Source organism: Lutra lutra, chromosome 12 (assembly GCF_902655055.1).
Source record: "Lutra lutra chromosome 12, mLutLut1.2, whole genome shotgun sequence".
Taxonomy (NCBI): Eukaryota; Metazoa; Chordata; class Mammalia; order Carnivora; family Mustelidae; genus Lutra; species Lutra lutra.
The window spans coordinates 78,122,999-78,147,580 of NC_062289.1; the positions used below are offsets into that span (position 1 = coordinate 78,122,999).

General features: G+C 58.4%; 1 protein-coding gene and 1 non-coding gene across 2 annotated transcripts in view; both read right to left on the reverse strand.

The window, feature by feature from the left end:
- Positions 1-24,582, reverse strand: part of EP400 (E1A binding protein p400) — a 97,074-nt gene that overhangs the window by 26,553 nt on the left and 45,939 nt on the right. Inside the window, 21 exon segments of the mRNA XM_047696510.1 lie at positions 10-183; positions 310-551; positions 764-917; positions 997-1,041; positions 1,259-1,291; positions 1,293-1,425; positions 1,712-1,794; positions 2,002-2,142; positions 5,789-5,932; positions 6,117-6,228; positions 9,143-9,339; positions 10,475-10,644; positions 10,733-10,935; positions 14,266-14,537; positions 15,002-15,096; positions 16,260-16,415; positions 17,984-18,148; positions 19,952-20,170; positions 20,872-21,041; positions 22,353-22,519; positions 24,367-24,553. Of these exon segments, the coding sequence (XP_047552466.1) occupies positions 10-183; positions 310-551; positions 764-917; positions 997-1,041; positions 1,259-1,291; positions 1,293-1,425; positions 1,712-1,794; positions 2,002-2,142; positions 5,789-5,932; positions 6,117-6,228; positions 9,143-9,339; positions 10,475-10,644; positions 10,733-10,935; positions 14,266-14,537; positions 15,002-15,096; positions 16,260-16,415; positions 17,984-18,148; positions 19,952-20,170; positions 20,872-21,041; positions 22,353-22,519; positions 24,367-24,553 (3,262 nt within the window).
- LOC125082781 (small nucleolar RNA SNORA49) lies at positions 9,513-9,642 on the reverse strand. Its single transcript, XR_007122098.1, has one exon. It is a non-coding gene; the product is annotated as a small nucleolar RNA SNORA49 (small nucleolar RNA).

The following is a 24,582-nucleotide window of genomic DNA, read 5'->3' on the forward strand; positions in this document are numbered from 1 at the left end:
CGCTCTCACCTTGCCCTCCTCCCTGGGAATGAGCACGTTCTCATAGCGGCTCCGGCACTGCTTGGAAGAGCGGTAGATGCGGCTGCAGGAGTTGACGACGTCGCTAACGAGGTCCCAGTTGGGCGTGTGGGCCGGGGACACGATGGTCAGGTTCAGAGGCAGCTCCAGCAACTGCTTCACGGCCTGCAGGACCGGGTTTCAGGCGGCAGCTCAGCGAGCCATATCCACAGGTGCACACGCTTGCCCCAGGGCTATGACCCTGGGACACGGACAGGAGGGGACAGGACACAGCCTGTGGGCCACGCTCACCTGCAGCAGCGCCCAGTCTTCACTGATGAGCCACTCGGGGTTGTCCGGGCCCGACTCGGCTGTTGGTTTGGCAAAAGTCGGCAGTGGCTTGGCAAACTGTGTCTGCTGCTTCAACAGAATATTCTTTTTCTGTTCCTTCCCTTCCCGGCGCATTTTCAACATGCCGGGCGTGGCGCGGTCGAACAGCGAGCGAGGGGGCACAACCGGCTCCCCGTGGCGCGGCTTCTTCTTCCTGCCTGCAACTGGACAGAGAGCCCTTCTCAGCATGGCCCTCAGCGAGCGGACGCTGCCTTCGCGAGCGAGCAAACAGGGACGAGAAGGACAACTGAGGAGGCCGGGCACGAAGGCGTCTTGGGGCAGACAACCCGACTCTTCTGCCCTGACGCCGTGCAGGCCGCAGGCGTGCCACTCCAGCCTCACCCCCGCCCCCGCCAGCCTGGCCACGAGTGCGCACCTGAGGGGTCCGTGCGGTGCCGCCGGCGCTCCTTCCTCACGTACACGGGAGGCAGCTTGGACTCTGGGATGGGCATGGTTTCGTACGTGAGACACAGGACTGGGTCCACGTAGATGTCGTTGTCATCCTGGGGTGGTGTGGGCGGTGTCCAGAGCTGCGCGGAGAAGGGTGCGCCGTGAGCGGTGCGCCCCAGGGCTGGCGGCCGCCCCGGCACTCAGGGAGACCGTACTCACCGGCATGACCTCCACCTGCCCGTCGGCACCTTCGCACACGTACTCCTGCAGGGGAGGGCAGCGCGTCAGGACGACGCAATGTTAGATGCGCACTGCGAGCCACTGGCTCTCTACCTGCTGCCCAGCAGGTCTCCAAGTACCTGCTACACCGCCTGACACACTTGGGAAAGCGCAAGCAGAAGCAGAGATCTGCAGCCAAGCCCGAAGCAGCACACTCCGCTGTCCCCGCCTCGGGCACCAAGCCGACCCGAGCCGCACGTACCGCGCTGTAGGCGTCCTCCCTCGTGTAGGTGAGAAAGCTGCTCCTGCTCCTGCTCCTGCAGCACCCGCGCCTCCCTCTCCCCGCAGGGCCCTCGGCGTTCCTGGGCCTTCCCACCTACCTCACGGCGGTCAGCATGGCGTCCTGGCGGGAAGACACAGACAGGAGCCCTGAGACCCGCCCCCAGTGCCCCGCCCCCTGCTCTTTGCCGTCATCAGCCGAGCCCGCGCGTCTCCCCCTCCACGGGTCCACGTGCTTCGGACCCGTTCCCACCCCAACAGGTAACTCTCCATCGGGCACCGAGCCGCTCCCAGGGAGAAGTGTTCCCTGGGGTTTTCCTAGACTCGATCTTTCATCTGTTCCACACTGCTCGGTCCAGTTTTTATTCCTTTCATCCCACGCAAGTCACGCTGACTTCAGGCCAAATTTGACTCTGAAGGCTGAACCCACCCTTACCTCGCTGTCTCCCTCTTGTCGGGGCCAGCCGGCGTGTGGAACAACTCCAGGTAATTCAGTGCATACTTCTCAATAGGCGTAAGCTGTTTCAAAAATCGTTTGAAACAGGGTGAACAGCAAGTTAACGAAGGTTGAGGCCCTCAGCCAACCCCCACCGACACGTGAATCAAGAAGTGATCGTTCTTACTCTAAGCAACCAAAGGAAAATTTCACAGAAGGGTCAAATGTCCAAAACACCGAAGCGTATGGGGAAAAATTAGGCTGAAGTAGAAGAAAGAGCGCGCCCAAACCTGTTCCATGAAGTCCGCTAACTCCTCCAGCTGCGACGGCTCCTCCTTCCGCCTCGGGCTGTCGGAGCCGGACGCCCCCGGCACGGCTTCCTCCTCGGGTTTCTGGGCGTCTTCCTCCAGATACTCGATGCTCTTAAGGGCCTAAAGAAGTTACGTGCTTGTCTTACTTTCACATATTTTTAAATTCCAGGGTTTGGAGAAGGAGCTGCCCCGCGTCACGCCGACAAGACACACCTGCACGGCACGTGGAGCCTCCCCATGGTCACGCACTCCAGCTCGGGCCCAGGGAACGAAGCCCCGAGGAAGGCAGAGAACGAATGTGAGGGGCTCACGGCCACACTGGACGGCGAGGCCCAGGGAAGAGCCATGTGTGGCCATACTACCAAGTTGCCAACCCCGAGGACAGAGCGGGATGGGGCACCTCGTTCAACCTCATGCCTGACACGCACCGTGGCCACGGCTCTGATCGACGAGAACGATTCCGTATGGTGCACGAGACACAGGCCTCTGTCCACGGCATGAACAGGAGAAAAATGACCCGACGCCACAGCTGCCAGAACCAAGCCCACACACATCAGGCATGTAAGACGGGCAGTGGTCCCACAGAGAAACAGCAGCGAGAGGAAGGAGATGCCTTCCCACGGCCAGCAGCTCAGGCCTGACACACACACATGCGCACACTTGCGCATCGGGCGCAACCCAACGGTCTCTGGTTCCTGGGTGTCGATTGGGACCTGTACGACCTCTTTCCTTGGCGATTTGGAAAAATCTGCGGCTTACAACGTAATCTGACCTCACGCTGCACGCAGAACACACACTGAAGCCCCAGGGAAAAGCTAGGCGGACGTCCTGACAACCCAGGGTCAGCAGAACGTCTCTCAAGCAGCACACGAGAGCAACAGCCACGATACAAAGGGCCGCCGCGTGGCTTCAGAACGCGTGGTCCCCGCTCACGACCACATCCCCAAAGGCATCCCCAACATGCAGGAAGGTATTCCATTTGTATCCGCAGAGAACACAGACACCGACCACTGAGAAAAAGAAACAGCCCCGTCAACCAAAACACGGGGAAAAGACGAGCAGACACTTCAGGGACCGCGCAGAAACGCCCAAATTCAGAGGCCGACAGCAAAGGCAAATCCCACCCAAGACACAGCACATCTGCCACACGCTGCGGGGAAGGACACGCCAGGCCCTGACTCCGACACTGCCAGAGCGCAGATCGGCCTGGCCAGCCCCTGAGGGTCACACGCACGCTCCCTGACAACCCAGCGGCCCCACCCCAAGGCGTGTTCCCCAGAAGTCAGCGGAAACACACACACACCTGCCAAGAGACACGGAGAAGATATTCACAGATGCATGGCTCACAACAGGCGGTGGGCCGGAGAAGGACGTCACAGCAACCCACAGCGCAGTGTCGCAAAGCCGCAAGAACCACCACGACCTGAACCAGAAGCCGGACCCACACGGCAGCTGTGTGGCAGAGAGCAGCGCTCGGGGATGGGAGTGGCGGGGGGCAGTGGTTTCTAGGGAGCTTTCCCTAGAACACCCTCTCAAGCTCCTCTCTGTGATGCAGTGCTCCCACGGGGTTCTCGCGCTTCAACGACACCTTTCCCGAAAGCCGTTTCCCTACACGAAGCACCTGAGGAGCGTCGCCCCTGCTGGAGGAGTCCTGGACTAGTCGGGCAGCGAGGACGTCGCCTGGCACCGCTGCTCTGTGCGCGGCTGCTCCGACCGTGCCCTTGCCACTGGCCTCTGCGACGGCCCCCACGACCCAGACTCAGCACACAGAGGACCATTTGGAAAAACACAACCAGGCCCCACCGCCCTCACCACCTCATCCCCTGCTGACCCCCAGCTGCCCCCCAGCTGCCCGGATGGTCCCTCTGCCTACACCGCCCCTCCCTGAACATCGCTCCCGGCCATAGCACGGAGAGTCCGTATTCTACCCGTCTGCTGGCTTACAATCTTTCCTCTTACTGGAACGTATGCTGCACGGGGGGCGGCGGCACACCACGCCGTTCAGTCAACGCTAGGTCCCTCCTGCCTAGAACATGCCCGACTCGCGGCCAGACACTCAACACACACTGGGACAGCACCTGTGTGTTGAGCTAGCGTGCTGCTCCGCCCGGTACGCACACGTCCCTGAGACAACTGAGCATAGCACGCCACGCTCCGCACCTACACACCCTCCTGCCTCTCGTTTCTCTCCCAGGACACGTGTGACACTTTCAGCAGAAAGGTATTTCTGGAAGAAAACTGACCTTTTCTTTTTTTTTTTTTTTTTTAAAGATTTTATTTATTTATTTGACAGACCGAGATCTCAAGCAGGCAGAGAGTCAGGCAGAGAGAGAGAGGAGGAAGCAGGCTCCATGCTAAGCAGACAGCCCAATGCGGGGCTCGATCCCAGGACCCTGAGATTATGACCTGAGCTGAAGGCAGGGGCTTAACCCACTGAGCCACCCAGGCCCCCATGACCTTTTCTTTTAACCTCATGCACGTAACACCTTTTTTTTTTGTTTGTTTGTTTGTTTGTTTTTTTAAAGATTTTATTTGTTTATTTGACAGAGAGGCAGGCAGAGAGAGGTGGGGGCGGTGGGGGGATGCAGGCTCCCTGCGGAGCAGAGAGCCGGATGTGGGGCTCGATCCCAGGACCCTGAGATCATGACCTGAGCTGAAGGCAGAGGCTTAACCCACTGAGCCACCCAAGTGCCCCGTAACACCTGTTTTTAAAAGAACGAGGTGTGGGGTCATCATACACGGCAAACTCCAGGAAGGAGGCAGGAGGATCCGCACCAAGTGGTCATTGCTGAGCCAGGGGGAGGGTCTGGTGCGGGACACCTGCTTTTCATGATAAATCCCTGAAGCTTTTCCATGTATGTATTACTTCTCAACCAAACAAGAACCTTTAAAATAGCCAAGGTTGTGTGGCAAGTCCTCCTCACCAAGGGCACGGGGATGGGGGTAGAGGGGCACCACAGTGAAGCCAGAGCAGCCATCTACCCTGGGCAAGAGAGTGGGAAGAGGCCCAGGACATGGGGGTACCTCCGAGGCCAAGAGCCCAGAAACTGACACCCAGGAAGGAGGGGGAGGAGGAGGCGACCCCCCCAAGCAGGCCAAGTCCTGGGGGGAGCTGCAGCCAGGCTACTCCACGAAGCAGGGCAGGAGGGGACGTGGCCCCAAACAAGTCTACGGTGTGTCTACACAGCCAGCACTACCCAAAAACATAGCACACAAGCCACGCGTGTGATTTAACTTCAGCGACTCAGGCATTAGCTGTGTAAAAAGGCAGTATTCTACTTAACCTGATACATCCAAATATTACTTCAACACGTAACCAACGTAAGAAGGTACCAACGAGATCGTTTATGTCCTCCTTTGTACTGTCCTGATAACCAGCTGTGCACCTCGCACTCACATACAGGGCTCCTATCAGACAGGAGTGAAGACAGCAGGCCACGGGCACGGGCAGAGCAGACAAAGCAGGTCAGACAGGACAGGTGAGGCACGCCCCACTGTCAGCTGCCCGCTACAGCTCAGGGGAGGCAGTGTGGCTCGGGGACAGCTGATGAGGACGGGGACGGCTGCCAAGCTGGGCAGCAGGCGCCTGAGGCCCCCAGACTTTACCTGCTTTTCCAGATGAAAACGCCCAGGAGAGAAAGCAAGCAGACAGGAGGGGTGTACCAGGGCTGAGCGAGGGGGGACTGCAGAGCGGGCAGTGCTCTCAGGGCCCATGGCACATGCAGCACATCCTCGGGGACCCCCAGGGCAGGCCATCCGCCCTCACCTCAATGAAAGGTCTTGCAATTTTGGGGGCGATGACTTCTGTGGCAGAAGGCTCCTGAGAGAGGACCACGAACTCCTCCGCCTTCACTGGGAAGCCGGCATCGTCAGTGGGAGAGCACACCTCAAACAGCTCCTGGATGGTCCGCTGCACACGAGACACATGTTAGCGTCCGGCCGGAAGTAGGTCGGCGCCTGATCTGAGTGTCAGACCGCGTCACCAAGGAAACCGCCCAGCAACTCCTCCCCTGCGCGCTGAGCTGTGTTGCCTGCCCCCGCCCCCCACCCCAAACACCAGGTAGCAACCCCGAGGACGGCGCCCATGATGGCACCTGTGTCAGGAAGGCCATGGAGTAGTCATTGCCCTGCGCAGCTACTTCCCGGATCAAGTCTTTGGTTCCGTTTTTCAAAAGCTTCTCTTCAATGGAATTACCACTCACGAGCCTACAAAACACAGACCCGTGTACGATGTCAGCTGGGCGTCCGGAAGCACGCCGCCACGAGCAGTCGGGGTGCGAGGTTGGGGAGGCTGGTGGCACAGCACCCGGACACTTGGGCAGGAGCTGCACAGCTCTGCAGGTGCTCGGGGTGTCCCCTATGAGGCGGTCAGGGCCACCCCTCCCACCCCACCTCTAGCCACCCCTACCGCCCCCCGCCACACCTAGAAATGCCCTCCTGGGTCCCCTGTGAAGACCTCCAGTGTGGACAGCCTGGCAAGCCCGCTCACACAACACAGCCCGCACTGTTAAGGGGTCACGTTTACACGCAACGGTGGGCGGCATCTGCTTCACCGCATCTGCGTGCTGCGTTCTCACCAAGCGGTGTGCTGCAGAGATCCCCCCGCCCCGCACCCAAACACTTCCAGCAGCTGCTCGACGCCCAGGGCATGGCTGTACCCCAAGCACAGGTACTCTCTGTCCCCGCTGTGCGCTGTAACGAGCTCCAGAAGGCAGCGACGCCACGGGCCGGCTCCCGGGAAGGAAACGCTGGGCACAAAGGGCACGCACCATCTCCAGCCCAGCAGACCCTGCTAACCGGATGTCCAAACAGTGCCACAACCCTACATCCCCAGTCAGGGCAGGCGGTCCCCGGCCATCACCACTAGCAGCTGTGCCCACTGCTGACCCGTCGGGGTGCGTAACAAAGCCATCACACGTGCAGCACCTACTCTCCACCCATGAGCCTGCGCATCCCACACGTGTGTGCACAGCTGGAATGGCCCGCTCAGATGCTTGGGTTCGTCCCACCTTTCTCGAAGAAGGACTCATTTACCTTTTTTTCCTCAACTTGCATGAGCGATCTAACCCTCCGTCTGCTGTGAGAATTGCAAATCATTGTCCCAATCTATTACTTGTGCATTATTAGCTTTGTTCATGGAATCTTCTTGCAAAAGCCAAACTTCAGCTTTCATTTTAACTGCAGTCAGATATGTCTGCCTTTCCTTCCCTCCAAGCTTTCTGTCTGGCTAAAGTGATCCCTTCAAGCCACAGGTACCACCTCTTCAGTACTATGCTAAGACTGCCACTTCCTTTCTACAGCGGCGCGCCTAACCCTGGGGCCGGTATTCTGGCCATCAAGTAGTCACAGCACTCCGGCCCCAGCTGTTCCTCACAGTCCACAGCGTCAGCAGCAAGTGCTAAACGACCTGGGCCCCAATGAAGCTGGAACCCCACCCTGCTGGTTCAGGCCCGGCTGTTCACTGCTTCCCCTCCAATGACGCCTTCTCCCTGCCCCTCTGCTACAGCCCTTGTCAGCATTTCCATTGGCTGCTGTCAGCTACCCTTCACTCCAAATATACTTTTTTTAAAGATTTTGTTTGACAGAGACACAGAGAGAGAGGGACCACAAGCAGGGGAAGTGGGAGAGGGAGAAGCTGGGCCCCTGCCAGTCTGAACAGGGAGCCCAATGTGGGGCTCAATCCCAGGACCCAGTATCATGACCCGAGCTGAAGGCAGACACTTAACAACTGAGCCACCTAGGAGCCCCCAGATACACTTAAAAAACACTTTATCCAGGGGTGCCTGGGTGGCTTGGTCGGTTACGTGTCAGCTCGGGTCACAATTCCGGGGTCCTAGAATCACCCCATGTTGGGCTCCTGCTCAGTGAGGAGTCTGCGTCTCCTCCTCCCTCTGTCCTTCCTCCCACTCATGCATGCATGTGCTCTCTCTCGCTCCCTCTCAAATAAAGAAAATCTTTAAAAATAAACAAAAGCAAATAAATCCCACTTTATCCACTCACAGGGGCGCATGCATACATATACACAAACCCCCACGATGACAACTTTCCTAAACACTGTTCTGTGTTTGACATCGCTTTGGGGAAAGCACATTTTACACACCAGGTCTTCCTGTGCGAGAACACGGCTCAGTCTCCAACTCACATCTTACCACATTTTGTACAATTTGGTTCTCATTTCCTACACAACCTGCACCTTTACTGCCAAGACTATTCCTGATTCGTGGATTACGGTTACTGAGAAGAAAATAGCTTTCCCGTTTCCGGCTGGTAAGCGCTGAAGGGTCACAGCCTCCGTAACCGTGGAGAGCAATCACGCAGGAAAACGTTGCGCACACAACACACACGGTGCGCCAGGCTGCAGTTTACCAGCACGGAGACAGCCCGCAACGCGCCGCTGAAGGAGGAGCGGTTAACGAGGCCGTGGGCACCAGCCATCTAGACAATGAGAAAGACACCTGGAAGGACCCGCGGCAAACTGTTACTAATCGCCATCTCTGAAGGACACTTCTCCATGGACCTCAGACAGGCAGTGACACAGCTGCTCAAACTCAGCCTTCGGAGGACTCTGCCTCGGTGGCAGGAGTGAGCGGTCACGGGCACAGGCCAGGGCCTCGCACATGGTGCCGGCACCACGTACCCGCCCGCACACCCAGTACCAGTACATACCGCAGACCCGCTGTTGCCGCACTATCACACTAAATGCTTCTGCAAGTTCAGACACGCACGGGACAGCCGGCTTCACTTTCCTCAGCCACGTGTGGGGCCAGCAAAGGCGGTGCACACGGGTCTGAGCTCTTCCAGTCATTTTACTGACAGACAAGGGGCATCGGACAGGGCTCTAGAAGACGCGCGACAGATAAGCGTCGAATGCACAGCAAGTTGTGTGTAAGCAACATAATTTGACTGCAGTTTCAAGCAAACTAATTATAAACTGAGCAAATGTTGGGCCTAAAGAAAGAACACACAAAGCAGCAAGAACAGAAGTCTGCCTCAGAAAAAATAAAGTGGTGGAAACTCCTGGAACAAGTTGTAACATACACTTGAGCTCCACGGGGTGCTTCTGCTCCAGCACCTGCTGCCCCTACACCTCCACACTCCTTGTCGCGCCCGCCACCCTCACCTGTAGATGTGGACATCCTTGCGCCTCCCGATCCGCTCACACCACTCCTGGGCCTTGGCGTCCATCACGGGATTCAGGTCATTGTCATAGAACACCACTGCATCGGCCTCCACCAGGCTCACGCCTGTGGCACGGCTGTGGGTCGACAGAATGGCGCAGAAGATCCTCCTGTCCCTATTGAAACTCCTCATCAGCTCCTGAGATGAAGGAAAGCCCTCGGGTTAGCTCGTGTTCGGTGTTGGCACAGCTCGGCGCTCCCAGGAACAAACATCCAGCCATCTCCTGCTGACTGTGCACAGACACCCCCACGCACTCTGCACAGGCCAGGCCTCACCGACCAAAGGAAAACGTCTGCCTCCACCTGACATGGACTGTCAGCTCAAGCCGTAGGCCCCAGGAGAACACAGAGTCTTCCTGGGGAGGGACGTGTGCTCGGTCCTGTACCCTCAGGCAATGCCTGGGTCTTCACAGCAAAAGACCCAGGAGTAAGGGTGAGGGAGCAGAGAAACAGGCCAGAGAGGCTTTCAGCCTCCTGGGAGCACTGCTCTCTGCAGTGAGCTCAGCACCAAACCCAACCGTCACAGGGACCCCCTCCTTCCCGGAGAGTCCACGTGTGGTCTGTGAAAACACTACCGACAAAGTTAACTCGCTCGTTAACCCGGCGCTACGTCCCCTCCCAGGCCCTTGGCCACGTGCACACGTGTGGGTGGAAAGGCCCACGTGTGTGGGATCACAGAGTCTGGGAACCTGCTCCCAGTGGAAGCCTTCTGCTGGGCTACTCCATCCCGTTCCAAATGCTTTGATGACCAACTTGCAGTCCAGCCCACGGACACTCAGCACGGGGCCACCCAGCAGCATGGCCCATGCACGACCTATGGACCCCTCGTGCTGCCAGATGTGTGCGTCGCTCCAGGGAGGAGAAGAGGTGTCACAGGCGCACTGAGCCCTTGGCACAGAATCACTCGGGCCGGTGCACGGCCTGCACCGTCAGCCTGACTCCTAGGAAGCTGTGCGGCTCTGCGCCAGCCCAGAGCGTGAGAGATCACCCGTCTGGCTGCGCCAACCCATGGGACATAGCCTTAGCCAATCTGACAAGCAACATAAGGGCACGCAGCACGACCTGCATTTCCCGTGGGGTGCCTCGTGGGGGCTGTGCCCAGGCTCTCACCCCAGCCACATCTGAAGCACACCAGCCCACTCCTCATGGCACAGGCCACCACGCCCCAGCAGCCGCGCCTGTCCCGTAACAGGATGCACGAGCTGCGGGCCTGCCAGGGCCCGGGGACGTGAAGCAGCCCCCGCCCTTGCAGCACGGCGCCCCTCCTTCCTTACCTGCCGTTGCTCACTGTTCGCGTTCTCATCGATCCTGATGTAGGTGAGATAATGGAAGTTCAAGAACATTTCTAAAATGTCCAACATGAGAACCATTTGCGACAAGATCAGCACTCGACGTCCCTCAGACTTCAACTTCTGAAGCAAGATGGCTAAAGCTTCGAGCTTTCCTACAGAACGAACGACATCGAGTCTCTCCTGAGCCCTGGCGCGGAGGGCCGACCTAGAGGCCAGCGCAGACGGGCGCCCCCGTCGTACCTGAGTCGAACTGCACCAGTCGGAGCTCCGGAAACCGGAGGGAGCGCAGCGCCGTCATCCGCCGCAGCTGCTGCGCGTAGGGCGCCGTGTGCTCTCGCAGGTGGTGCCTCAGGAGGCTCATCCTGCGGCTGTAGAGCGACGGCGGCCTCGCCACCCACAGGGACGGGGGCGCGGCCACCACCGGAGGGATCACACACACCACCCTGAGAAGCAGAAAGCACGTGGGTCAGTCCCACTGCCCACAGCGTCTCCACCAGCAGCTCCTCCGTCTCAGGAAGCAGAGGGCCAAGAAGGAAGCGGGCAGAACCTTCCACTGGTGCGGCCAAAAACACCAGGGTGCTTAATCACAGCCCCACGGGGTGACACGGCACCATCCGTCACAGAATCCGTGGGAGCGAGTCCCGCCAGTCCTGGCCCCCGCCGGCCCCCAGCCTGCGGGAAAGGGCGCAGAGACACCCCATTCCCTGTGAAGCTCATGTTCTGGTGGGAATCTCGGGGTGCGGGTCCTGTTGTCCCCAGGACGGTCTGGGGAAGAACTGCACCCCAGAGCTGGGAGAGCCATGTGCTGTCAGGAGCGGAGCCAGACTTAGCAGGAGAAGGCCTGCTGAGAGCAGCACGAGAATGACCTCAACGGGCCACTATAGCACAGGACGCATCCTCCAGACCTCTGGGTGCCCCCCACACCAGGAGAGCCTCACTCTGGAGGTCAGCTCAAGGTGCGTTTCCCTGATTTGCTACCAAATGCATGCAAATAAAAAGGCCTTCTATGCCCAAAAACCACTGGTGGCAAAACCAAACCACTAAATAAGTGGACAAAGTCCACGCTCACTAACCCGGAGTCCACATGGCCGACCCGCCCCTTCTGCCCACCCGCCCTGAAGATCTGGCGTGGCCCTAAGCCAAATCCCAGCCGCTACTCTGTAGATCACCGACACAGTGAGCCGAAGGCTACACACCAGAAGGGCCACGCAGGACCCGGCGAGAACAGAGCCGGAGGCACACCGCCCAGCACCGGGGCTTGCAGAGGGAACAGACAACACCCAGCTGAGGAGGGCCCAGGGAGAGGCCCAAGGCAGTCACCTCAGCTCTGCCAATGGAGCAGAGCGTGTCTCTCAACAAACGGTGCTCGACAAGCAGGCACCCACACGCAAATATGTGAACGTGAAAGACTCAACCAGACGTCCCGGCCTCCTCGCGGTGGTACCCAGTAAACCCCACTCCTGCAAACAAAGAAACCCTAAATCACTAGCAACCCACATGAATTTGATTGAGCCTCTGAATCTATTTACAGACGATACAGACAACAAAGCTACACACCAGAGTACACCTCCAGGAACCAATTCAGCAAATCCACATTGTGGGAAATTCTACAGAGAAAACCACCAGTTTTCCTTGACAAATAAACTGCAAGAGAAAAAAAAAGGCAAGCCAGAAGCACAACCTACAGATTAGGAGCTACATGACACGTATCCTCAACTGCTGCGTCTCTACGTCATTGCCATCCTGATTCGAACCATAAAAACGCTTATGAGACACCAAAACTGCGTGTGCAGAAGAGACACTTAACGATATCAAGAACTGTTCTTTTCTTAGCTAGGGTAATGGTATGGTGCCTGCGCTGCTTTCAGAGCACAACGAAATCTTACACAGGAACCCATCTGTCCAGAGCTAGCTGCAGTCTGTGCTTCCGGGCAGGAAACACTGACGCAGAGCTGGGCGGGAGCCAGTCCAGGGCTGGAGGAGGGTTCCGGGTACACTCGGGTTCACTGCGGTAGTCTGCTTGTATAGGTTTAAAGATTTTCTGAAACATGAGATTCTTCAAATGGGGAAAAATGAATCTAGACACAGACCTAGTTCCTTCACAAACATCAGCTCTGAATGGACCGCAGATCAGAAGTGAAAGGCTGACAACGGGGCCCTCGAAGAGGACACAGGGCAAGCCCGGGTGACCAGGGCCTAGCGATGACTTTCCAGGCCCAGCCCCAAAGGCACAGCCGGTGAGAGGAGGGAAAGCTGGATCTCACTAACCCTAAACACGGCCACCCCCTGAAAGCAAATGTTGTAAGGAGACAAGCCCCAGGCCAGGAGATGATAGACACCGCTGATAAAGGACTGGCACCCGAAACATACAAGCACTCTGAAAGCCCAACAGCGAGAAAACAAACATTAAAGAATGGGCCGAAGACCCCCAACAGACACCTCTCCAAAGAAGAGACGCACACGGCGAAAAGCTATGAAAACAGGCTCCATGTGGCATGTCCTCAGGGAAGTATGGATGACGTTGGCCCTGAGACACCACGACACACGTCAGAGGGGCCAGAACCCACAGGCCGGACCACAGAAGCGGGATGAGGACGAGGGGCCACAGGGGCTCTCGCTCACTGCTGCTGGGAACACAGAACGGGGCGGCCACTCGGCTAGTCTGCTGGATCTTTTCTACTGGGTCAAACGTGCTCCCGCCAGATGACCTGACAATCGTGCTTCCGGACTCATTCAAATGCACTGGAATGTACGTTCACGCAAACGCCTGCATGTGGACCTTTACAGCAGCGTCTGTGACTACTGAAACCTGAAAGCAACCAAGCCGTTCTCCAGTAGGTGCTGGATAAACGGGCCCATGAGACAAGGGGGCATCACTGGGAGTGTCGAGCCACGGAGCACTGCCGGGAGCCTTCACCGCATCTCGCTCAGAGAAAGCCCATCGAAGAGTCCGCACCCCATATGATTCTGGGAAAGGCAAGCTACAGGAACAGCAAAGAGGTCGCTGGCTGCCCGGGTTTTGTGGGGAGGCGCGACCAGGCGGGGCACAGGTCTTTACGGCAGCTCCCAGATGGTGGGAAGGCGGTGGACACGAGCCAGGCCACAGGAGCACGGGCGGGTCCCCACCATGAACACTCAGCCGCAGGCACATAGCAGAGAAGGGAGAGAAGACCCATCCTAAGGCCGGATGGGACCAGCGCTCAATGCAGGGAATGGAGCACAAACAGGGCGGCCACTCTAGTCGGGGCCCAGAGGAATCACAGCTCGGTAGGTGGGGTGGGGGGGCTGGGCTGGCCCCCGGCCCAACAGCATCTGCGTTTTCATTTTCTCTCCTAAAGCTCCTTTCTGAGTTTAACCCTTAAATACACATTCCTCAACACGCAAAGTTAACTTTTTCATGTAGTTTTCCAATAAAATATTACTTTAAGAAAAACACAGAGAAACTCATCAAGCACACAGCGGTCTGTTCCAGCACCTGGAACATACACGGCTGCTGTGGCCCTGCGCCCAGGCCAGCCAATGTGCACCCAAGCGGGGCCCCAGGGACAGGGCCAGGGCCCAGGGGAAAAGAAGCCACCCGAGGATACACAGCCTTCCCAGAGAGACAAGCTGGTGCCAGAGCCGAAGATGCAGGAAATAATTCACGATCGACGTCTGAGAACCACGCAGCGAGGAACTGACAGAACAGGCTTCCGGCAGGACAAGTGGGGCCAGAGGCCCGTGGGGGCCCACGGAGGAGACTGAGGTGCGGGCTCCCACGCAGGCCGCCCTACCTGTCGATGATATCCTGCAGGCAGGCTTGCCGCTGGGTCAGCGTCAAAATCAGGTCCTTCTGACCGTGGGAGGGTGGAAGGTACCCGCCCGCTGGCCGGGCCCCCTTCCGCTGGCTGCTGTCAGAAGCACCGGGCCAAGGCGTCTGTTCTTGGCCGACCACGGAACAAATCCGCAGCAGATCTCGGCCATAGACGGGGGCCCGCGAGCAGCGCCGCTCGTTGACAAAGTAGATCTGGTCCAGTCGCTCCTTCAGAAGTCTGCTCTTCTCCTCCTTCATGGGAAACAGTGTAGAAAACGGTCACTGAGGGACACAGGCCCGGGGCCTGGTCTCGCCAAGCCCCACAGTGTCCCACGCGCACGGCAGCCCTGAGACACCCGCGTCCCCTTCTATGGTGGTCTGCGACAGAAAGGAGGCGGACAACACAGTGTGCGTCTCTGACTGAAAAATCTTTCTCCAGACGAGGTGAGATTTCTAACACCCGGAAGACGGCCTCGAAAACAAAAAACGTGGAGGATATCTGCAATCACGAAGCCCAGCTTCCTTTGTCATGAAATGAGTTTTCAGAGTCAAATTCTGGGATTCAGAGTGATGACGTGCTTTCAAGGCCCACATGCCGACAACTCCATTAAATACCCACAACTGTCCCCCCAACAAGCAGCTTCTGAGAAACAGCTTCGGAGGGTGAAGGAGCAGCCCAGGGGCCTCACGCAGGGTCAGTGAGGGAGGCGCCGTACCTGGGTTGGCCCTCCGACAGGAGAGGCCGGTTTGGAGGCCATTCCGGGTTCTCCGGCAGGCGTGGGGTTGACCGCCACTCGCCCCGGCACACCAACTGCAGAGCAAGAGGGAAGTGCTGAACGCACATGTCTGCAGGCTCCGCAGACCCTCCTCCGGCAGCTCGCTCTAGCGACACACTGCCCACACCCCTCAGGACTGCCCGCAAAGCACCCGCTTGCCAGCCATCGTCTGAGCAGTGGGTGTCTCCCTCCTCTGGTGAAAGGTCAGTGCGCTCAGAGGAAGCACCCACACCTGAGGCCCATGGTCATCCTCACCGCCATCATGTGGCCACACACACATCCCCTGGGACATCACCCGCCTGCCCGCCCCCAGCAGGGAGTCAGCACTGTCCTTGTCCTCCAAAGGAGGACAGAGCGGTCGCTGCATCCCAGGGGCCCACCCCCATCTGCCAGGCCACACCGCACATCCTGACGGAGACCACACAGGAGGCACCAAGGACTAAAAGGGGCCTGGGGTAAGACAGCTACTTCAGGAGACCACAGGGAGGGTAGGGAATGTCTCCTGCCTTGGGGGATGGGTGCTGGCAGCAGGTTCTGGTGGGGTGGAAGGAGGCCTGGAAAACAGAATCAGCCTCAGGTGGGAACATGGTCCACCGCTGGGTCACAGAAATGCTACTCCCTGGACCCCATGGCAGGGCCCCACCCAGTCTCACCGCAGACAAGACAGAGACCAGGGCTGATCAGGGACAAGGGCTTCGGGTCGGGAAGGGACCCTCACTGTGTCCACCCACGAGCCCCATCCGACCACCCACTGAGCCTCCTCAGCAGACCACACACGGCTGGGCATGGCAGGGAAGGCAAGACCCTGGTGAGAAGCAGGCCACGGTCAGGCCAGATGCAGAAGGGCCCAGATCCTGCTCCGGTACCTGTCCCAGGGGAAATTCCAGCATGCTCGCTAAATGTATTTGTGACCTCAGCAAGCCAAATTCTCATGATTCTAAATGTCTTGTCAGAACAAGAAGAAAACAAAAATCTAGGTGAGCAGAGACTAGTCATATTCAAGATACCTCGGAGAGGAAGGAGGGAGAAGACGAGCCAGGCTGACGGCAGCCTGTGTGCAGAAAGCAGAGACCGCTGCGGCAGGGTGTTCGGGTTCTGAGACGCGGGACAATCAGCAGCAGCTAGCTCCCGTCCCCTTCGAAGCAAAGTCACCCAGAAAGAAGCTGCCACATGTAGTGACCCCATCAGAGCACTCTACCTGGCGCAGTCACGGGTGCTGGGCCTGGGCCACCGGCCGGGGGCTTGCTTCCCAGGGCGTTGAGGGCGCCCGCCTGAGACATGGTCTGCATCACCACGGGGCCTGGCGGCCGCAGGTATGACTGCCCCGGAGCGGACACGATCTGAAGAACGCTGCCTGCAATCACACGGGCCCGAGAGGTGTCACTCACAGGCTGCAGGCACCTCCTCCTACCTGCCACGCGCACCTCCAGACGTGCAGGACAAACGAAGCAACAGACCGAAAATCCAAATTTAGATTTACTCCAATAAGGCAGTGCGGAGTTCAGTAATTTGGGAAAAAATGACTATTTCAGTTACAGCGAATGAAAAACTAAGAATACAGTCACTTTTACTTAAAGTCAAAAAAACGCTCAACTGGGGCGCCTGGGTGGCTCGGTGGGTTAAGCTGCTGCCTTCAGCTCAGATCATGATCTCAGGGTCCTGGGATCGAGCCCCACCTCTCTCTCTGCCTGCCTCTGCCTACTTGTGATCTCTGTCAAATAAATAAATAAAATCTTTAAAAAAAAAAAAGAAAGAAAGAAACGCTCAACTATTCTTTGCCATTTCTGACTTCGGGCAATGTGGTGGGCACCAGGACCGGTCTGTTGTGCCTGCCAGAGGCCCCACACCACTCCCAGAGCCAAGGTCCCAGCTCTGGACCACACATGGGGGCTGGCCGACCTGTAAAGTCAACGAAGAAACACGTCCACTCTCTACCCAAAAGCTGCAGCTCTCTCTGCACTCAGTTCAAGGTGCTCGCCACATTCAGCCCTCCGTGTGAGGAAGCCTGACATCGCTTACTCTGCAGGAGTGTCCCCACGCTGGGCTCTGCGCCAAGGGGGGCCCGCCAGAGGTATTAACAGATGGCCTTGCCCTTTCGGCCGGAAAACTGAAGGAATGGGGAATTAAGCCAAATTAACAGCTGTCTTTGCTATAGGTGTCCTGGGGCCTCCGCTCCACTAAGCTGTGTGTGACCGCCCAGCGCCCGTACAGAGTGTCCCAGCCCTGGCTCACAGATGCTGCACATACCTCGTCCCAGGGAGGCTGTGGCAGGCACCACGTGTGACCTAGGACCACAGCCAAGGGGGACTCAAGCACTGAGCCACTGCCACCGGTCCCTTAGGGCTAATCCCAGCATGCCTCTCGGACCACTCGTCCTCTGCACAAAGCAGTTACCATAGGAGTACGTCATGCTCAGACAAAGGTCTAAGAGGCTTTGGCCTCGGAGTCAACGCTGTAAAATCCGTACATGAAAGAACGTAACTTCTACGTAACTTGCCTGTCCTGAGGTGTTTTCAGGACACTTTATTTCACACTAAAGTTAAAAGAGCAGCAAATATTTCTATTTCGATTTTTAAAACAGGGAACATTTGGGGCACCTGGCCAGCTCAGTCGGGGTGCAGGTGACTCCTGATCTCGAGGTCGTGAGTTCAAGCCCCACACTGAGTGTAGAACTTACTCAAAAGAGAATAAAAGCAAAAAAATTTCAAAATGGGCAACATTTCCAAAGAGCATATTTCATCGAGAAACAGTATCAGCTACACGGCACGCATCCGCCACAGGCCAGCAGGCCAGCGTTCTCAACACCCCCCCAAGGCCGTCTCCGGGCGAGGCACCCACGCTCCTGGGGCCGCCCAACATGCCCAAGTCCAGCAGCAGGAGAGGAGTGGGGACGACAGTGGGGCCGCAGCAGCCGGCCCTTACCTTGAAGCTGCAGTGGCTGGCCAGCGGTGAGCTGCCGCAGCTGGCTGTGCGACAAGGTGAACTTGTTCCCCTGAAACTGCAGCGTCACCGGGGTCTCTGGCTGGGCGACCCGGCTCTGCGGCCCCGCCAGGGAAGCCAGCTGGGCTATTTTGACCACCTCCCCACCTGCGGAAACGCAGAGGAAGACGGGATTAAAACGTCTGGGAGAAGCCTGCAACTGTTCTGCTGACGACCATCTGTCGTCCAGCATGAGCGTCTGTGGCAAACTGAGAAGTCACAAAAACGTTTCTTAGGCATCGCTTCCTAACGCTTTCAGAAAATGACTCTAACAGAAAAGAGAAAATTAAAATTAACATTGGATCTTAACAGTTGATTTATTTACTCATAACTGCTGAAGATTTTAGATATCAAATCTTAATATAATTAACCAAACTACCAATGAACATTTTACTTTTCTCTCCAACCAATGAAAAAGCAGCAAACATCAAATATAGCAGAAATCTATTTCTCATATGTTTTGGAACTCTAATATCAACCTCTTCAGAGACCTTTCAGAATGTGAAGAGTACGTGTCCAATTCAGTGCACAGACGTATAGGAGAGATTATACCCCTAACAAGTGTAAAAGAGGGGGTCACTAGCACAGATCCGCCACACAAACGTAGCTATAAAATACAAAGGTTCCCACTAACTTGGACTACACTGGGGGATTCGATCTAGAACGCTGACTGAAAAAATGCCAGACTCGACATCACCTAACACATGGTTTGTGAAAACATGACTCAGATGGAGTCCTGTGCACCCGACTCAGAAACATACACCCTGCAGGCTCTGAGCAAATGCCAAGGGTACAGGGTTTTGGCCCCCAGTGGTTGATCATGAAACCTGAACACTCCCCCCAAGGAAATCCATGGCGGAATGATCAGTGATACCATACAGAGAACAGTTAGCGGAAGACCAGGAAAATGCCCAGAGGTCCTGCCCACAGAAGCTGTGAACAGGAGGGAACAACAGGAGGAGGCGCAGAGAAGTGTGTGTGGACAGGACAGCCCTGGCCCTGCCCCACCCACACGGAGTGAAGGCTCAGCTCCCGTGGCAGGGTCCCCGCAACACCTGTCCCTGGCAAACAGAAATGTCACCCGTGCCCTCCCCCAGGCAGCTAGCCAGGACTGTAACTCTCCACTCAATGACAGCGGAAGTGAGGCCTCATTATGAGGGACTAGCCTGAACTCGGGGTCTCGTGACACCCACCCCCCAGCTTCCCAGGGGAGACCTCCACACACTGGTCACACCGAGATACGAAGTGCTCGAGGGGGCATCTGAGAAACAGTGGTGCTACGACCATCTCCGTCAGGACACTTCCTACGGCACAGTCAGCAGGGGCCCATGAGAGATGTGGGAATGCGCTAATGACACTGGTCACAGTAAAGAGACCTAAGAACACGGAGTAACACTGTGATGTTTTCATCACCAAGTTATTATGAGAGCCTCAGCTGAGCAGGAAGTCACTCCAGGCTTAAACACGATGGTAAGCAAGAGAGTCAAAATCAGTCATGGTTTTTAACAACCAGCTCCCGATCCCTCGCTGGCAAAGGCGTCCCCTGCTCTCGCCTGAGTGCCACCTGCTCCCTGGGCTGGGCCCCGCTGCCCACGGGGCAAGCCTCCAGCTGACGCTAAGGAGAAGTGAGACTGTCAGTACACCAGCAGAGCATGCGCGGGAAGAAAGCAGAGCTGACGTCCGGGGATCAGGAGAAAGGACAGAGGAGGACAGGGCCCTGGACGCTGGCTCTGCAGAGGGCATCCCTCTGCACACTTAGGGCCAGAAACGACAGCGTGGCGAAAGGCAGCACCCAGGCGTGGGGTTAGGGAGACAAAGGGAGTGGACAGCAAGGCTCTTCACACACGCTGATCGGAACACAACTTCCCGTGGCAAAGACGTGGCAGAACCGGGAGGGGCGAGGCCACTTACTGGGCAGGCGCGCCTGAGCCTGCGAGGTGAGCACCAGCCCCTGAGGCAGCGCGCTCGGCCCCGCTGGGTGCGGGGGGCCCGGGGGCGGGGGCGGGGGCGGGGCCCGCGGTTTCGCAGGATGGGCCGGGGCGGGTGCTGCGCCGGAGGTCGAGGCGGGCGGCTGTCTCGGAGCGGGCGCGCCGGCGGAGGCCTGGGAGCTCTGAAACGGGGCTGCCGCCACTGCAATCAATAAGGTTTGTTTGTGCAAAGCTGTTAGAGGTTCTTCACCAAATGCAGTATTTAAACCCGAACTCAAAGAAACAAAACAAACATTTCAGTAAAGTCTCTCGGATGAGAAACCATCTCTAGAAAACAGGGCGGGGGGCGCGGCATCCGGGTGAAACAGAGCCGTCCGCCCGCTGCGTCGTGGCCGAGTGCGTGCTCCCGCAGGGCACGGACCGCGGGCCGCCAGCCGGGCTCCGATGGGGCCGCGTCACATGTGCACGCGGGCCGGACACGGAGGACCAGGCGATGGAGGCTGGAACTCCGGCCTGTGACCTGCAGCCAGTCAGCCCTACCCTCCTTGACAGCGACAGCCGGGCTCCGGGCCAGCGGCGGCCTCAACGGGAGCGAGCCTTCCCGAGCTCACGTCCACAGTGTGACCCGCACGTCCCTGGTCCAAGAGCCCCCGCCGAGGCAGATCTTCAGCAGCACGCCAATAGCGACTCGACCAAGACCGCGGTGTCTGGTTCAAGGACAAACTCCACTTTCAAGACACCAAAAGGGCGAGCTGCGTGAGGTGTGTTCAGCAGAGCCAGAGCAGGCGGCCCGCTTCCGACCAGAGCAACGGCTGCCCATCCAGAGGGGCGGGGGCAGTACCAGGAACTCCGGCCATGAAGACCCACGGCAACCCTGAGGGCACACCAGCACGGGAGGCATACCTTTTGCATCTGGATTGGCAGAGAACGTGGCAACCGGTGGCCGTCCTCTCACATGGCCCTGAGGAGTGGCCGTGGCTGCAGCAGAGGCCGCCGTCCGGGGCGGGTGTGTGCTGGGGAAAGCCACGGTGCGACCCTCGGGCTTCTGGCCGTACTGCACTGGCTGAAACAACCTGGCAAGAAGGCGTGAGCACCACTGAGACACGGGGCTCGGGCCACCCAGGGACCGGGAAGGTCCCTATTCCCGGTGCTGCTCCAAGAGGGGTCGGGGTTCTAAATGCGCCACTGAGAAGCTCAGCATGGGTCTGGGGAGGGGCTGCGCACCCTTGGGACACACACGCCTACCCCGAGCCTGGGGAACCTGGGCTGAATGTGCGCATGGGACGCTCTGAGGCCACAGCACCACCGTGTCGAGTGCAAGTGGAGTGGGTGGGGAGCCACAACCGTCAATCAAGCAACGTGACGGCACCAGGCACGCTGACCGGAAGCGGTACTGGAGCCCCGGAAGCGACAGTGGCCACCGTTCCCAGTACTGCCACACCACAACACGCTCTTTCATCACCCTTTTACCTGGAAAACCATAATGGCAGGAATTCTAGATTTTCAACTCCCCTACGCAGGGCAGCAGCTAGGGACGGCAAAGAGAAAACCAAGGACCCAAGCCAGGCACCCCCAAAGCACCGCAGCTCTGCTGGCCCGCGTGCAGGTCTGACAGAGGCCTGTGGGCTCCGGCGAGCGCCAGGCAGAGGACAGCGGGCTCCCAAGGCCCTGGGGAGGCCACAGGTAGAAAAGGCAACGGGAGCAGGCACCTTTCTCTCTAAACTTTTGTTTTCTCATTTCTTTCTCCTTTTCAACCCAACCCTGAGATTCTGTATACTCCAACTTGCTGGATTAACCTGTCTTATTAAGTCATTTCCTTCCACTCACTGAGTGTGCTCTGCCCCTCCCAGCCCCGTGGCACAGTCGAAGTCGGTGAAGTCCTTCAGAAGTCCCTGTAGTGGGGGCGGGGGGGCGCTCTGCCCACCACCCACCATGCACCCTCTCCCCGCCACAGCAGCCACCGGGGCACGCAGCAGGCACAGCAGCCTGACCTCCTCCCCTCACAGACCCCTCCCGCTGCCCAGGGCTGCCCCACCGCCACCACCAGGCTGTCCTTAGGAGGGCGAGGGGCCACACCGTCCCTCCCAGCGCTGCAGACTGCCCACACAGGCCACATGCAGTGAGCTGCCCCACAGACACTGAGGACACCAGCACAGACTCCAGAAGCAGGAGACCCAGTGAGAGGGTCGGCCATTTCTCCCCCTGGCCACAACCACAGCCGGGTCCTCGTGTGAACTCCCGCCACACATCCCAGGCCTCCCTGAGGGGCTATGGTCTGGGTCCTTCCAGGGAGGGGGACATCATGCCCCAATGGCTGATGCGAGGCCAGGCAGGACCCAGCCGGGGATTTTGGTGAGCAGGAGCCACCACTCCATGCCACGAACCTGCTGGGCTTCAGTCTTAGGGCCGCCGGCCTGCCCGACGGGGACGGCGCGGTGTACAGCTCGTCCATGAGCTTCCGCGTCACCTTCTTCTTACACAGCAATTCTGCTTCGTGGCGAGTCATTTTGTTCTCTAAGCCAATAAGATCAAATATAGAGAGATCCGTTTCCTAAGAAGAAAAAAAGCAAAGTGTTGCTCTGGGAGACCGGAGGAAAATGACTGGGAACCCAAGCACCTAACTGGACGGCCAGGCCCCACACAGCCTCACTGCCCAGGACGCGGCCTGAAGCCCAGGGCTCAGGCAGGCTGCTGGACCTCAGCGTGCCTCAGCGTCCTCATCGTTAAGAGCACCCCACGTAGCAGCACGAATGGAAAAGGCAATGCTTGGAGAGAGGATGGTCTCGGCAGACAGGGAGGGGGTCCGGACAGCATGAGTGCCAGGGTGCATGGACAAGGGGCACTTTGGGGGAGAGACCCACGTGTACTGGGGAAGCAGAAGGAGGCAGGTGACACGTCACTCAGTCCAGAGCCCTGGGTACACGCGTTCCACGGGCGGAAGTGCTGCCTGGGTCCCCAGCTGGGGCAGACACCCCACGTGCCCAGCACCCGTGTACTTCTCTAATGAGAAAGCGCAGCCGCTCTCCCACCACGACGTCGAGCGTCGAAGGGAACAACAGCAGCTACTGGTGAGCCGTCCCACACTCTTGCACACATAAGGGATGTGAAATCCGCCGGCCGTTCCTCAAACGGTTAAGCATGGAGTCGGCACGTGACCCTGCAATTCCACACCTAGACACGTGTGTGAAAACCTGAAACCTACGTCCACACGGAGCTGCTCTGTCAGTGTGCGCGCGAACACGGCTCGCAGCGGCCGAAGTATGGAAGCAACCCAAGTCGTTAACTGACGACCAGATCAACACGGTCCCTCATGCTGGGGAACACGACTCCGCCGTACGAAGGAAGGAGACTGGGCCACACGCCACAGCCCAGATCAACTCTGAAAACACTACGCTCCGGGAATTAAGCCAGACACGAGGACCACGGGTGAGGGATCCCATCTGTGTGCAAAGCCCAGAACAGGTGGACTCACGAGGCAGGTCAGGCATGGGCTGCCTGGGGAAGGGAGGGAACGGGAGGGACGGCTGGTGTCTGTGGGCTCGCTCTCGGCAAGAACGAAATAGTCCGGAATCAGTGGTGACGGATGCAGGCAGCTGTCTTACTGCCATCTCACTCGCTAAAACACTACCAGACAGAGGTGCCTGTGGCTCAGTTGTCAAGGGTCTGCCTTCGGCTCAGATCATGATCGCAGGGTCCTGGGATTGAGCCCCACATGGGCTCCCTGCTTGGCGGGAAGCCTGCTTCTCCCTCTCCCATTCCCCTGCTTATGATAGGTTCCTCTCTCGCTGTCAAATAAATAAAATCTTAAAACAAAAACTACCAGTCACCCAGCATGTCTCAAGGCTTGTTGAGCAAATGATGAAAACACCACAACATCACACACAACTAGCTCACAGAAGCCAGGTACACACCAGGCTCTTCTCATGGAGTCGACACACACACAGCGGGGGAAGTGCACGATTATTTGTGTCCGAAGGGCACTTGGCCCAAAGCCCCTCAGCCGGGGCGAGGGTTGGGGGGGCGCAAGGAGCACACAGCAGGGCCCCACAACACACACAACTCAGGAACAGGACCTCATCGCACACACGAGAGCGGCCCATGACGGTGCTCGCGGAGACCCCCGCACGTGTCCTCCACAGGCCTCACGCGGGGGCCGACCAGCACCCCACACGCCGGGGCCGTCTCCCATGCTCCGGCGGCACCCGTAATGCTAGGGACCCCTCCCCTGCAATCCTTGGGCCAGGACCCACCCCCTCGGGCCAACAGCGTACGCACCCCCAGCACCCGCGGATGGCTGCCCGGCGCCCAGGGAGACCCAACGGCAGGGTGGGCACAGACAGCAGCCTCCGAAGCCGCGGGAGCCACGGCGCGTCTGTGCGACACCAGGCGGGCACATACCTTCCAGGAGTCCCCGTCGAGCGCCTTGAGGACAAGGGAGGCCGAGCGGTACTGCAGTGGCCCCGCCGTGTACGACGACTCCGGGAGCCGGGGCTCCACCAGCCCGGGGTGGTTGCAAATCCTCTGCAGCCGCAGCAGGATGCTCAGCACGTCCACGAAGTGGCCGCTCTTCAGCGCCTCCTGGGTCCTGCTCGAGGGAAGACACACCATCATGGG